The 12769-nt window shown below is 33.8% G+C and overlaps 2 protein-coding genes across 4 annotated transcripts in view; both read right to left on the reverse strand.

Annotated features, from left to right (window-relative positions):
* The window catches only part of npepps (aminopeptidase puromycin sensitive), a 302499-nt gene that overhangs the window by 36028 nt on the left and 253702 nt on the right, over positions 1-12769 (reverse strand). The gene's annotated exons all lie outside the window — the stretch shown is intronic.
* abcc10 (ATP binding cassette subfamily C member 10) overlaps positions 2357-12769 on the reverse strand; it is a 56203-nt gene continuing 45790 nt past the window's right edge. For 2 of the 3 annotated variants that reach the window (XM_087273308.1, XM_087273309.1), the window contains exons 18-22: positions 12584-12769; positions 9526-9671; positions 9295-9392; positions 5228-5340; positions 2357-2680 (exon numbers count right to left, since the gene is read on the reverse strand). The exon at positions 12584-12769 is cut by the window's right edge and continues 68 nt beyond it. In XM_087273308.1, the coding sequence (XP_087129434.1) occupies positions 2539-2680; positions 5228-5340; positions 9295-9392; positions 9526-9671; positions 12584-12769 (685 nt within the window). In that variant the 3' untranslated portion in view covers positions 2357-2538. Of the gene's footprint in view, positions 2681-5227; positions 5341-6772; positions 6998-8372; positions 9393-9525; positions 9672-12583 lie in introns of those variants that run through there. The other variant, XR_015502374.1, reaches the window with a different exon arrangement.

Consider the following 12769-nt stretch of genomic DNA (forward strand, 5'->3'; position numbering starts at 1 on the left):
CTCAAATTACTGTGAGTAGTTTTCTCAGGAATTGTGAACGTTTACATTCCATTGAGTACATTTTTAGTGCAGTATCGGTACTTTTACTACACTACTGTCCCTCAACTTGCAGTCAATACAATTATTTATTTATTTATTTTTGTCTATGGGGATTGGAAAAAACCAGTCCTGTGATTCCTGTCCAAATCGCACATAGAAGGTAAATCGCATCCTAATGAAATACCCCAAGACATGGGCGATTTAGAATTGCAACAAACTGTTTGGAAGCATTAAAAGTGTACAAGAAGATGTCCAAAGTCTTTAATCGCATTGACCCAGAGACTGTTTAGAGGCATGTCACTGATGGGAAGATAACGGATGTTTACTGTATGTTGACCAAAATGGCCTTAAACACCCAGCAGGCACAAGACGTCAACATGGCGTCAGATTGACCTTTTACCCTAATGCATAGGGATGTTACAATTTATTTGGAAATTAAAATCGTGTTGACGTCAAAACTCTGAAAGTCAGGCTGACGTAAATATCCAAAATCAACCAAATATCAACATCTAATAATGTTACAGCTTGGCGATGTGTGGATGTTACCCCTATGACGTAAATCAGATGTTGGATTTTGGTTGCTATACCTGATTAATTAATGCCAGTATCTTATGTCAATATGATGCTGGTTTAAGATGTTGGCTTGACTTTGGATTTTGGTCACTTTCTAACCACCTAAAAATGACTAAATATCAGCGTCATTTGACTTCATTATTGGACATAAAAATAACTTAGCCCTTAGACGCTGGCTGGACATTGAATTTTTGTCACCTGACATCACAACCTAAGTCTAACCTAATCTTATGATGTTGTGTGCCTGCTGGGCAACAACTAGATGCACTACAGAATGTTACGTTTACACACACATGCATAAATTACATGTAAATGCATCAGCTTTTTAAAGTGCAATACTCACTACTAGGGATGTAACGGTATTGTAAATACCGTCATACCGCAATATTAAATTTTTTCGATATTACCGAAGTCGCATGACTCGGTAAAACTATAGGTCTTCAGAGAAAATTTGCTCAGGCGAATGAAGCGAACGGGAGGTAGCTGAAACTTCATTTCCCATCAGCCCCGGCGTGGCCATAATCCTTTGCGGTCTGTTGTCGCTACAGATCCAGTAATGCGGAAATGGAGTGTGCTGCTAGTAGCGGAGATGAAAAAAAGATGGAAATGATCGAACCTAAAGCAGTGTTGTCGCCGCGCGCGTGCTGAATAGCGGTGCTGTCGCGCGCGTTCTGATCAGCTGTGTTGTGGCGCGCGTATTGTAAAGCGCCGAGGGGGGGTTGAGCGCGCATACTCAGGAGAGGTGTTGTCGCGCGCCTACTGAAGGGCTGGACTGGACGGAGGTTGTGTCGCGTCGCGGGGGCACTTTTGATCGTTTTGGAAGGGCATTTTCTATCCAAGACTAAAAAGGGCATGTGCACTGCACAGGTTGAGCCCTATGTGTGCACGTGCTTGCAAGTTGGGGAATACGACTAATAACAGTCATGGGGACTGCAGAAACACAGCACACTGTTCAGATTGATGCAGACATTGACTTGTACCGCAAAGAGACCTCTATCTCACTCATGGTTTGTCTTCTCAAGTGGGGGAAAGACAATGCACAACGTTACCCACTGCTGTCAACATGGGCCAAGTCATATCTCTCTTGTCCCAGAAACCTCAGTCCCAAATGAGAGGGGTTTTTTCTGTTGCAGGGGACATTGTAAATACCCAGAGATACCAGCTTTTACCAGATTATAATTATATGATAATTTTTCTTTAAACCCATCTCTATCTAAGTGAGTGATTAAATGTTAAATGTGATGAGTTTTCAACAATACTAAATTGAAACTTTATTTTTTTACATGGTTTAATAATTTTTTGTTATTAAAATTGAAGTTCCTGTTTCAAAGCTAACAGATAGATGGCTAATTTGTATGTCATTGACACTTTTGGCACTTTTTTGGAGTATTTTCAAAAGTTTTTTTTTTCCTGTAAATGATTCAATAAATACCGTACCGTGACATTCATACCGAGGTATTACCGTACCGTGAAATTCTGATACCGTTACATCCCTACTCACTACTCTTGAGCACTTTTGAAAGGGCAAATTTTTACTCATACTTTGAGAATTATTCACAACAGATACTTTTACTCTTCTCGCAATACATTTTTAAGCAATTAATGGTACTTTTACTTGTAGGATTTTTCAGTACTTTTTTCACCAATGGAAATAAGACATACACTCCATGTAAGAAGATTTTTTTTGTTCAATAGTAATAATTCTTTAAAAAAAAAACAAATAAAAAAACATAAAGACCAATAATAAAAAAAAAAACAATTTACTTCTAAGATCAATTTGCATTTAAATACAAATGTGACATTTATAAAACAACAAAACTATTTTTCCTGAGTTAAAGAGTCTTCTATATTGTACAGCATGATATAAACTGTGCAGTGGGTCATGCTTTACAATCAAACTACATTCTTAGCTGCAAATTCAGTATTTTAAACTTGGTCTTCCCCTCCACTTAAAAGTTTCTGGAAAGCGGAGTCTTCTCTTTGGCACAGAGTAGCAGGGCTGTCAAACTCCACCACCTTCCCAGCATGCATCACCAATACTTTGTCGGAGTCCATAATTGTGTTCAGTCTGCGAGATGAGAAATGATAGTTGAGTTTGTGAGGCAACACAAAAGTTCTTAAAGGGTTAGTTCACACAAAAACTTTAATTCTGTTATTAGTTTATCACACTCCTATGGTTCCAAACCCCTAGACCGGGGGTGCCCAAACATTTTCGTATATAGGGCCAAAAACCAAATATCATTGAGAGCCATGGGCCGAAGGTAAATAAACCAAACTATATTACATAAAAGTTGCCATGGGTAATTTACTCATTTATTTCTCAAAATTTCTAATTAAATAGAAAACAATATTTTAAATAGTATTAACTAATGCAGTATAGCTTTTCAAATTGTAACTGTAAATGCAATAAAAACAAACAACTATAACACGGTGGAGTTTAACACTGAATACAGTAGTCAAGCAGAATCTGCCTTTGACTTAATTTCCTCACCAATGTCTCTGTACTGTCGATTAACCGTATACATTTAAACAAAATCTGATTAATTTACATCATTTAATTTCAGTTAGCTTTTAAAAATAAAACAAACAATGGCTTAAATTATATTTGAATTTACAATCTCAAAACATCCCCATCATTCTCTGTCTCTTCTCAGATGGGATGGTGGACCAAATCAAAGGTTACCATGGGCCAACTTTGGCCTACAAGCCCTAGTTTGGGCATCACTGCTCTAGACTTTCTAGACAAATTAAAATATGTTTACCCTCCATAAAGTAAAAAGTTTAAAACATTCCATGACTTTAGTGGTTCAACTGTAATCATAGGAAGCTCTAAGAACACTTTTGTGCACCAAAATGTCTTTATGCTAGGTTTTCTCTTCCTCGTCATATATCACAGAAGAAATGGTTGAGTAAAGTCATTAGCTATGTTTCCAATCAAAGACGTGGATTAAATCTATGAGCAAAGCTCAAATTCTCCTACAAGGATGTTTATACCACCTCCTGATGGTGAATGCGGTTATACTCACGGCAGGAATTATTTGGTAGTTTGGTCATTTATTTCACTAATGGCAACCGTCAAACATCCTCTGGGAAACGGTTTGAATTTCCACTTAGTAAAAAAACATTTGTCTTCCATTTGGGACGGCACTACATACATAAGTACACTAAGGGCATAGTGTGCCATTTGGGGCGTAGCTTTAGAGTTTTCTAGTGTCTCATTTCTAGTCCAAAAATGTAAAAAAGACTTTACTTAAGTAGTACTTTCTAGACAAAAAAAAATATAATAATATATTAAAAAAAGTATACATAAAAATCAAGTAATAAAAATTAAGTAAATGTAATAATTTTCCAATGAGTTAAGAAAAAAAAAAAATCAAAAAGATTATTTTACTTACCCCATTGGCCAATTATTATGCTCATTGTAAGGAAAAAAACTCACTTAATTTTGACATATAATTTCCAAAAACAAATTTCCAAAACAAAATTTTATACTTGTTTAGAAATTGTTGCTTGATTTAATAATTATTTTTAATATTTTGACTAGAAACAAGACAAAATCTTTAAGTAGGAAATGCATTTTTTTTCTAAGAAAGGAAAGCTTAATGAAATTATTTTAAAGAATTAAGAGATTTTAGGCCCTGCATTGACGTTACCTATTCATCTAAAAACTTTCATTCTTCAAAATGTTGATGTAGAAATTTACAAAAAATCCATAAGGAAGAGATTTAATAAATAAATAAATAAATCCACATGAATTAAAAGGATAATTTGCCTAAAAATTTTGTTGAACACAAAAGTAAATATTTTGCAGAATGTTGAAAACTGGTAGCCATTGACTTCCATAGTATTTTTTCTTCCAACTATGGATATCAATGGCTATCGTTTGCCAACATTCTTCAAAATATCCTTTTTTCTGTTCAACATCAAAAAAGCTCAAACAGTTTTGAACACAAGGGAGATTAAATGTTGGTAAATTTAAATTTTTGGGTGAATTATTCTAAGGTTTTGAATTCAACTTTGGCTTTTATTCTGACATAAACATTGAAAAAGACCATACCATAGCCATTTGATGTACAAGAACAAAATAGATTTTCATGAAAGCTCAAATGTGCTGGTTTGAAACGGTTTGCTGATCAGTGCGTTTATGTCACAAAAGTCCACTTTAAACATGTTCATGTTATCTGTTAATGTAATACACAGGTGTCAAACTCCATTCCTAGAGGACCGCAGCTCTGCGCAGTTTAGTTCCAACCTTAATTAAACACACCAGATCAAACTAATTGAGTACTTTGAACTTGTTTGATACCTACAAATAAGTGTGTTGAAGCAGGGCTGGTACTAAAATTTGCAGGACTTTGGCTCTTCAGGAATTGCGTTTGACAACCCTGATCTAATATATTTTATGATTATGTCTCTTTAGAAGACAAACCTTTTATTTAAAAATATTTTTATGAATGTTTTGAAGCGTCAGAGTATGGAGACAGACATCTCTTAATAGATTTGAATTAAATGTCTTCATTTGTTCTGAAAATAACCCCATTTCTATTAGGTTTTAAGAATACCATGTGAGTAAATAATGAAAGAATTTCTTGTCAAGGATGAAGAAGATTGTGACCTGTGGGCGATGGTGAGAACAGTTTTATCCTTGAATTTTTCTCTGATGGTTTTCTGTAGCAGCATGTCAGTCTTCTGGTCGACACTCGCCGTGGCCTCATCAATGCATAAAATCTATCAGAGCAGAAATGAACAATAAAGCTCATAGTTAGGAGGGAATTACAAACATTTGTCTGAAATTGTTTATGTTGTACTTTAAAGCGAGACACTGCAGGCAAATATAGTTTTTGTCGAGCACCTGTCAGTTTAGATTTTTATAGAAAGTGTTTTTTCAGTCAAAGGAATATAAATCAATAATACACTTTTCACCACTTCTTTGTTGCACTTCATCCATTTGTGTCTGTAGATTTCAATTATTATATACTTTCTAACGTTTTACATAAACTAATTGTAGAATTTTATTGAAATTTGTATTATAAGCATTTTTATAGAGCATACAAAAGAGCACAGTTAGCATACATGTTTTCTTTTTAAAAAAATCTGATAATGTTGTTTATGCTACATTTGTTACTTTTGTCATAACTCATGTTATGTAATGTCTATATTATGTTTATCATGTCATGCCAATGCTTTGTTTACGTCATGTAAGTCATGTCACGGTTATGTTATGTTTATCATGTCTACATTGCATTATGTTTATTGTATGTTTCTGTTAATGTTATTTTAATGTTTAGGTCATGCTTATATAATGTTATTTTTTTCCAGCTGTTCGCAGTATTTTCTGATTTATGGAGGGGTCTAAACAGGGCTCTATTTTGACAATGTAGGCTCAAAGCGCATGGCGCAAAAGCATTAATGGTGTGTCCGAATCCACTTTGAAAAAATATGCTTTGCGTCCTGGCGCATGGTCTAACAGGGTTCTGCTTATTCTCTTAATGAGTTATGGGTGCGTTTTGAGAATAAACCAATCAGAGTCTCATCTCCCATTCCCTTTAAGGGTCAGTTGTGTCGCGCCGTGGCGCATTTGCTATTTACAAGGCGGACATTGTAAGTGGAGAAACTGAACGCTTCACTAGGAAGAAAACAAATCATCTGCAGCGCAAGGATAAAGCACAAGCCTCCTCCATTCGGCCTCTATACTTTCACTTTACTTTTACTTCTTACTTTCGTAGATAAGGAAACAGTATTGTACACACTCTACTGAAGACATCCATTAGCCTACATATTTCATTTAGTTTGTTAAGCGCAAAGATTTGTCAAACTATTTCTAAATTCAGTTCTAATTTCCAGCAAACAAATAAATGAACAATATTAACCAAGTGTTGTCAAACAACCGAGTTATATCCAAACACACGTCCTATTCTTATGCCTCATATAGTGACGCATACGTCTCCAAAATCCGACTGGTGGACAAATCTAAACTTGTTTTTATTAAAACAAATATAAATATCCATTTAATAAATAATGCTGATGAACGTAATATTATACTAAAGCAAATTGTCATGAATAAACTGAAAAAAGCCCCCCGACAGGAAGGCATGGAGGTAGTGTTTTTTTATATTTATGTAGAAAATTTTAGTAACATTTTAATCCTTTAATTTTTTTTATGTAAAGATATTTGTGTATTGCTCTACCTCCTGTGTGTATTAAGCAACGTGTAAGCCTTTGGACCTGCATAGGCGCATAACTAACGTCGTCTGCACTGGACTTTAGACCAGCTTTTAGTTCGTCAATAGGGCGGTCTATTTCAGTTCCTCAAAACAGCAATAATATCCATCTGCAGGCCCGAGAAACAACACATTTTTCAGACACACAGTCCAGCCCATATGATCTAGGCAAACCATATATGGTTGTGACGGAAGTTATCGTTATTAGCGGACATCGACATCAGTATATTTTTATATATATTGTTAATGAATATTGTACACAATAAACAATAGTTTATTATTTCACAAATACTGTGATCAACACGTGTAAATGGGGAGCGTTGTTTCCGTTCGCCATTCAATATAATAGACAGAACAGTTTTCTATCAGTCATCATAGATGATCAGTCCTTATTATCTGACATAGCCAATATAGCAGATACTCCCTTGCTGGCCTTGCTGAATGATCTAAATTGGACAGGTTTAATTTATATAATGGATTCATTTATAATGAAGGAAATAACAGAAAGTTAATATAGGAAATAATACTTCTTTAAATGCAATAGAAATCTTTTTTCATGTAATAAATGTATAAAACTATTTTAATATTTTACTCAAGTGATTTAATAGTATTTATGTGCTTAATTTTCTAATAACTTTTTTATTAATGATTTCCCACATTAATACTATAGGAATTTATAGTAAGCAATATATTGTTTTAAACCATAAAGTACTGGTAATTTGTTGTAATTATAGTTGCAACAAATTAAGCATTACAAACAAATGAACCGTTACTAACAGTTGTTACAGTTTAGTAGTTTATAATTAGATAATCAGTTTATATTATATATAGTTTAAATCAGTGGTTCTCTAACTGTGGTACGTGTTCCACTAGTGGTACGCATGCTTCCTTCTAGTGGTACGCAGAGGAATGAAATATGTCATGTACATGCTACACACATTTCAAAAATTATCAAAAAATGATGTATATATTATGTCATAGATGACATATAGCCTATATTTCTGATGTAATCTGCCACATTTTTTAACTGTGCAGAGTTGTAGCTGCTTTACTGGGCCTACCGCGCTACTGTATTTCAATACTGCTCATTTTAGTGGTACTTGGAGAGACAATTATTTTTGTGAGGTGGTACTTGATGAAAAACGTTTGAGAACCACTGGTTTAAATGATTAACTAATAATTTATTTTAATGTGACACTTTATTGTTAGCTTTTTATAATTTACAACAGCGATTTTAACCAAGTATGATAATATTCTGAATTACACTGAATTACTGAATTAATACACTTAATCCTACAATTGGACAGTCTATTACGTTTTCTTTGTGTATGAGGACACGTGAATAAAGTCATTAGTGTTCAACCAATTATTTTTATTTACATAATTTGAGTTTAGAAACTGCAGATGTTAAAATGATCGTTACGATATAATAATGATATGACTTAAATGAGGACCATATATGTGAAATTCAATAGGTGGCGATAAGGCTACTAAGAAGTTAGTTAGTTACCATATATGGTTTGCCTAGATCGTGTGTACTAGATTGTGTGTGCCTGAAACGTGTGTGGTTCTGCGGGTCTGCAGCTGGATATATCTCCAAAATAGCATTGCGTCAATAATGCACCTTGACACACCTCCTTTATAGACCGGAACACCCATGAGTCCACAAAGTGGAGCAAGTGGATTTACTATTTAAACAACATGGTGCAAAATGTGAAAATTAAGGTTGCGCTGGTCTGAAAATCGCAACATACACGTCTTGCACCTTATTGCACCGGGTGTATTATAGGGCCCAAAATACGTCCGATTATATACAACATTAATTAAAAAGAAAGTATGCAAATTTTTAGTTTATTTTTCTGGCTCGAGACTTCCGGTCTCATTCACTTCCATTCATTTTTAGACATTAAAAACTGCTCGTTTCGCTGTTTGATGTTGCAAACTGATATTTTCCTATTATACTATTCTACTTGGCCTGTAAAGTCATGCAAACATTTGTTTGCAGAGCAAGTAGTTTAACCGTTTTCTGCTGTTTATTATTACTAGTCATTTCTCCCATAGGCGACTGAATCGAAAGTTCTGAAACAATCGTGAAAACAGACGCACTTCCGCATTTTAGAATAAGGTCAAAATTGAGTAATACAAAGAGATTCCCAAAAATCCCTTCTGAAAAAAGAAAAAAAATCTATAAATGTAATGTAAAAAAACTAACAAGAATTTTGAACCTGACTCGTTTCAACATTCATATATTGGACTAGTAAAAAATGCAAATTAGAGCTTGTTTTATAACACACTGCCTCATTTGCATATTTAAACATGATTTTAGAGAATTTGTAATAAAAAAATGTTTGTGATTCTTAAAGATTTCAATCAACTGGCAAAATAAGGTAATATCTTTTAAAATAATTGTTTACCCTATTGACCTGCAGTGTGTTGCCTTAAATAAACAATTGTTTTATACATTAGCTTCTGTTAGCAGAGCACGAGCGAGACACAACAGCTGCCTCTGGCCCACAGACAGAGACTTTCCTCTCTCTCCAACCTCCGAATCCAGGCCACCTGTCACAAGCAGAAAAAAAAAACAATTCAATTGATATAAAACCTGAAAGTATTTTCTCCTGTCCCAGATAATTCCTTTCAGGGAAGATAAACAAGAGCTGAACAAAACAATCAAAAGTTCATGAACTCTCACCGTTTCTCTGAACTACATTTCCAAGGTGGCATTGCTCAAGAGCCTCTAGCAGTCTGTAGTCCGGATGACGACCGTGAGGATCAAGATTTTCTCGCACAGAGCTGGAGAACAGAAAGGGATCCTGCGGGATGATAGCCAGTTTTGATCTATAGAGGGCGACAAAAACAATACAAAAAATACTTATGATGTTGCTGTAAGGATTACAATTTAAAGGGATAATTCACCCAAAATGTATTATTTAATTATTATTAATTGAATAATGATATTTAAATATTCATTTAATAATTAATATTATTGAATCACTTTTTACTTGTTTTAAAACATGATGAGTTTTTCTTCTGTTTAACACAAAAGTAGATATTTTAAAATATGCTGGAAACCTGAAACCATTGATTTGCATAGTATTCATTTTTCTTAATAAGGAAGTCAATGATTACCAGCTTTCTTTAAAATATCTTCTTTTTTGGGTAAGTTATCCCTTTACGATCAAATTGACAACAAATTGAAACCAAATTTATGTTTCAAAATCTACTTAAGATCGAAATTAGAAAAAAGGATAAAAAAAAATAAGATTTATGACTAAAAATGGGAAGTAGAGACATATTTAAAAACTTGTCTGCTGTGGTGATATTGGCCATCATTAAAGATCATTTTATATTCTTGCAAGAGGGTCAGACAGTCACACAGAATCACCAGTCGCTGCAGAGTGTGACAAGGAGGGGAGGGTTTTCTCAAACTAATATCCGTCCTTCAAGGTTACATATCTTTATCAAGGTTACCAAACCTGCCAACACTTCAGTTTTACTCGGGAGTTTCCCGTATTTACGACCCATCTTCCGCCACCCTTCCGCTTTGTTATTTCTCCCGGAAAACTCCCATAATTTCATGTATGAAAGGATGCAGAACTTTGGACTAAAATGATTAGCCCTCCTGTGAATTTGTAATTGTTTTTTGTATAGACCATTTTGAGGGATGTAAACAAAAACAATGGTCCCAACGTATTTCCTTTTTTAAGTTTTTAATTTCTAGAGCTTCTGAGAATCCAAAAAGAGGCACATATTGATAAATAATGTGATGATAGCTGTTTTAACATTATGTTATGATTGAATTGCCTCTTGATACAGTTATGAAATAGTTTGATAACATGCAGGAAATGTTCATGGGCCAATGACATGACTACAATGAAATGGTCTAAATATCCCCAAGTGCTGTTTAACAAAGTTCTTTTAGTCTTGTTGCAATAACGCTTGTTTTAAATAAAGTCAAAACTGCTAAGGTCAATATTTTTAGCACCCTCAGTATTTTTTTCAGCTGACTACAGAACAAACCACTGTTATCCAATAACTTACCCAATTACCCTGGCTTGCCTAGACAACCCATTTAACCTAAGCCTTTACATGGCACTGAATAATAGCATCTTATGTTGTAGAATAATATCTGTTTTTGGAAAAGTTTACATCTCTGTTTACATCTCAGCTGCAGTTCGCTAGTTGAACAGCCAAACAGGATGCATATTTCTGAAAGCAGCGTTTCTGTTTTTGAGTAAAGCGGTTTCCTTTTTAAAACCCTAACCAGTGTTTCTTTTAATACTATTAAACTAAGGTGCCTTTTTAGGAATAATTTTCTCTTGGCTCACACCGATTGGGTGAAGAGGTTTTCACAGTTCAACTGAAGTAAATGAATTAGCTGTTCTTTGAATAAGGGATTGGACATTTGGTGGACTTCACTTTGTTTGTCCTGTTACCGGTATTCAGGAACTTAAAATTTGGAATAATTTCCACCACACTTGCAAAATAGCTAATAAAATAGTATATACTGTCATCATTGAAAAGACAACAGAAATTAGTTACTAAAATTGTGTTGAAAAAAGATTCTTTCCACAAAACAGCACTTAGGAAATATTTTAAAATGAATTAAAAATGTTTAAAATGTTTAAAAGTTTCATTAACTTTATCTATGAAGCTCATACCTTTAATTATTAATCAAAATTTTTAATAATTTATTATTAAATATATATTAATTAAAAGTAATGTGAAAACAAGATGCAAATTTTTAAAGATCAAATCTTAGTTTTATATAAAGATGCTCACTATGCATTTATAAATGGTTAATTGTAAATTTAACTGATCTTCCAACTCATAACTCTAAACCAAACCGTTTTTTTAAAGTTCAGAATAAATAAAACATGACTGACTATTTATAAAATTGTCATGATTGATTATTTACAATATTTATAAATACAATCATGACTGACTAATACTTATGAATCATGTATAATGTATTATGAACATGCGCATTAAAAAATGAAATGCATCACTAGTAATTATTTATAATACTATTCTAAATGTAAGTATACAATTTGTTGTGTCTTCATAGATACATTTATAGAATTGTTATGATTATTATAAACATTTATAAACAGAGAATTCATTACAGGTATAAGCTTCATTTAAAGTTTTACCAAAGTTTCTTTTGCTCAAATGCTTAAAATGTCAATTAATTCCTGCTAGCAGAATGTTATTCCAGCATTCTATAACCTTTAGTGGCCACATGCGTGGACAGAACATTTTAGCTCTTAAGTGGCTATTTAAAATACTTTGAATGTTTTATATTTTGTTACAGACATACAGTGTCATCCAATGTCCTCAACTCTATTTTTAGCTGTCCAAAATGGGGGGGAAATGTTGTTTTTACTCTCTGAGAATCAAAACAAGTTAAAACAATGTCTATGTTGTATATGCATCAAAAACATTCAGGAAAAAGTGTTTTAAGTAAATTCGGACCACGAGTCCACATATATGGACATCATTTTTCTCTAAAAGTACATCATGTCAAAAGATGATACTTAGATTTTTATTCTAATTAGGTTCCAATAAGCCCAAATAGCAAAGAGAAATAAAAAATGCATGTAAACAAACACCTTGGGCCTTAAATTCTTTACTGTCATTCTTGTTTAATTTATTGACACAACAAAAATAAAACAAACTTTTCAATGTCAGTGGATTTTGCTTACAAAATAGAAGTGTGTGAAACCAACAGTGACTATAATAAATCTTACCGCAGGTCACTGAGCCTGACTGAGCTGATGTCGACCCCATCGAGCAAGATTTGACCCTGGTTGAGCTCCACCATACGGAAGAGTGCGAGGAACAATGAGGATTTCCCTGATCCTGTACGGCCCACTATGCCAATTTTCTCACCGGGCAACACTTCCACACTCACCCCATCCAGAGCGTTGGGCAAA

Source organism: Danio rerio, chromosome 11 (genome assembly GCF_052040795.2).
Source record: "Danio rerio strain M-AB ecotype USA chromosome 11, GRCz13ab, whole genome shotgun sequence".
Classification (NCBI taxonomy): Eukaryota; Metazoa; Chordata; class Actinopteri; order Cypriniformes; family Danionidae; genus Danio; species Danio rerio.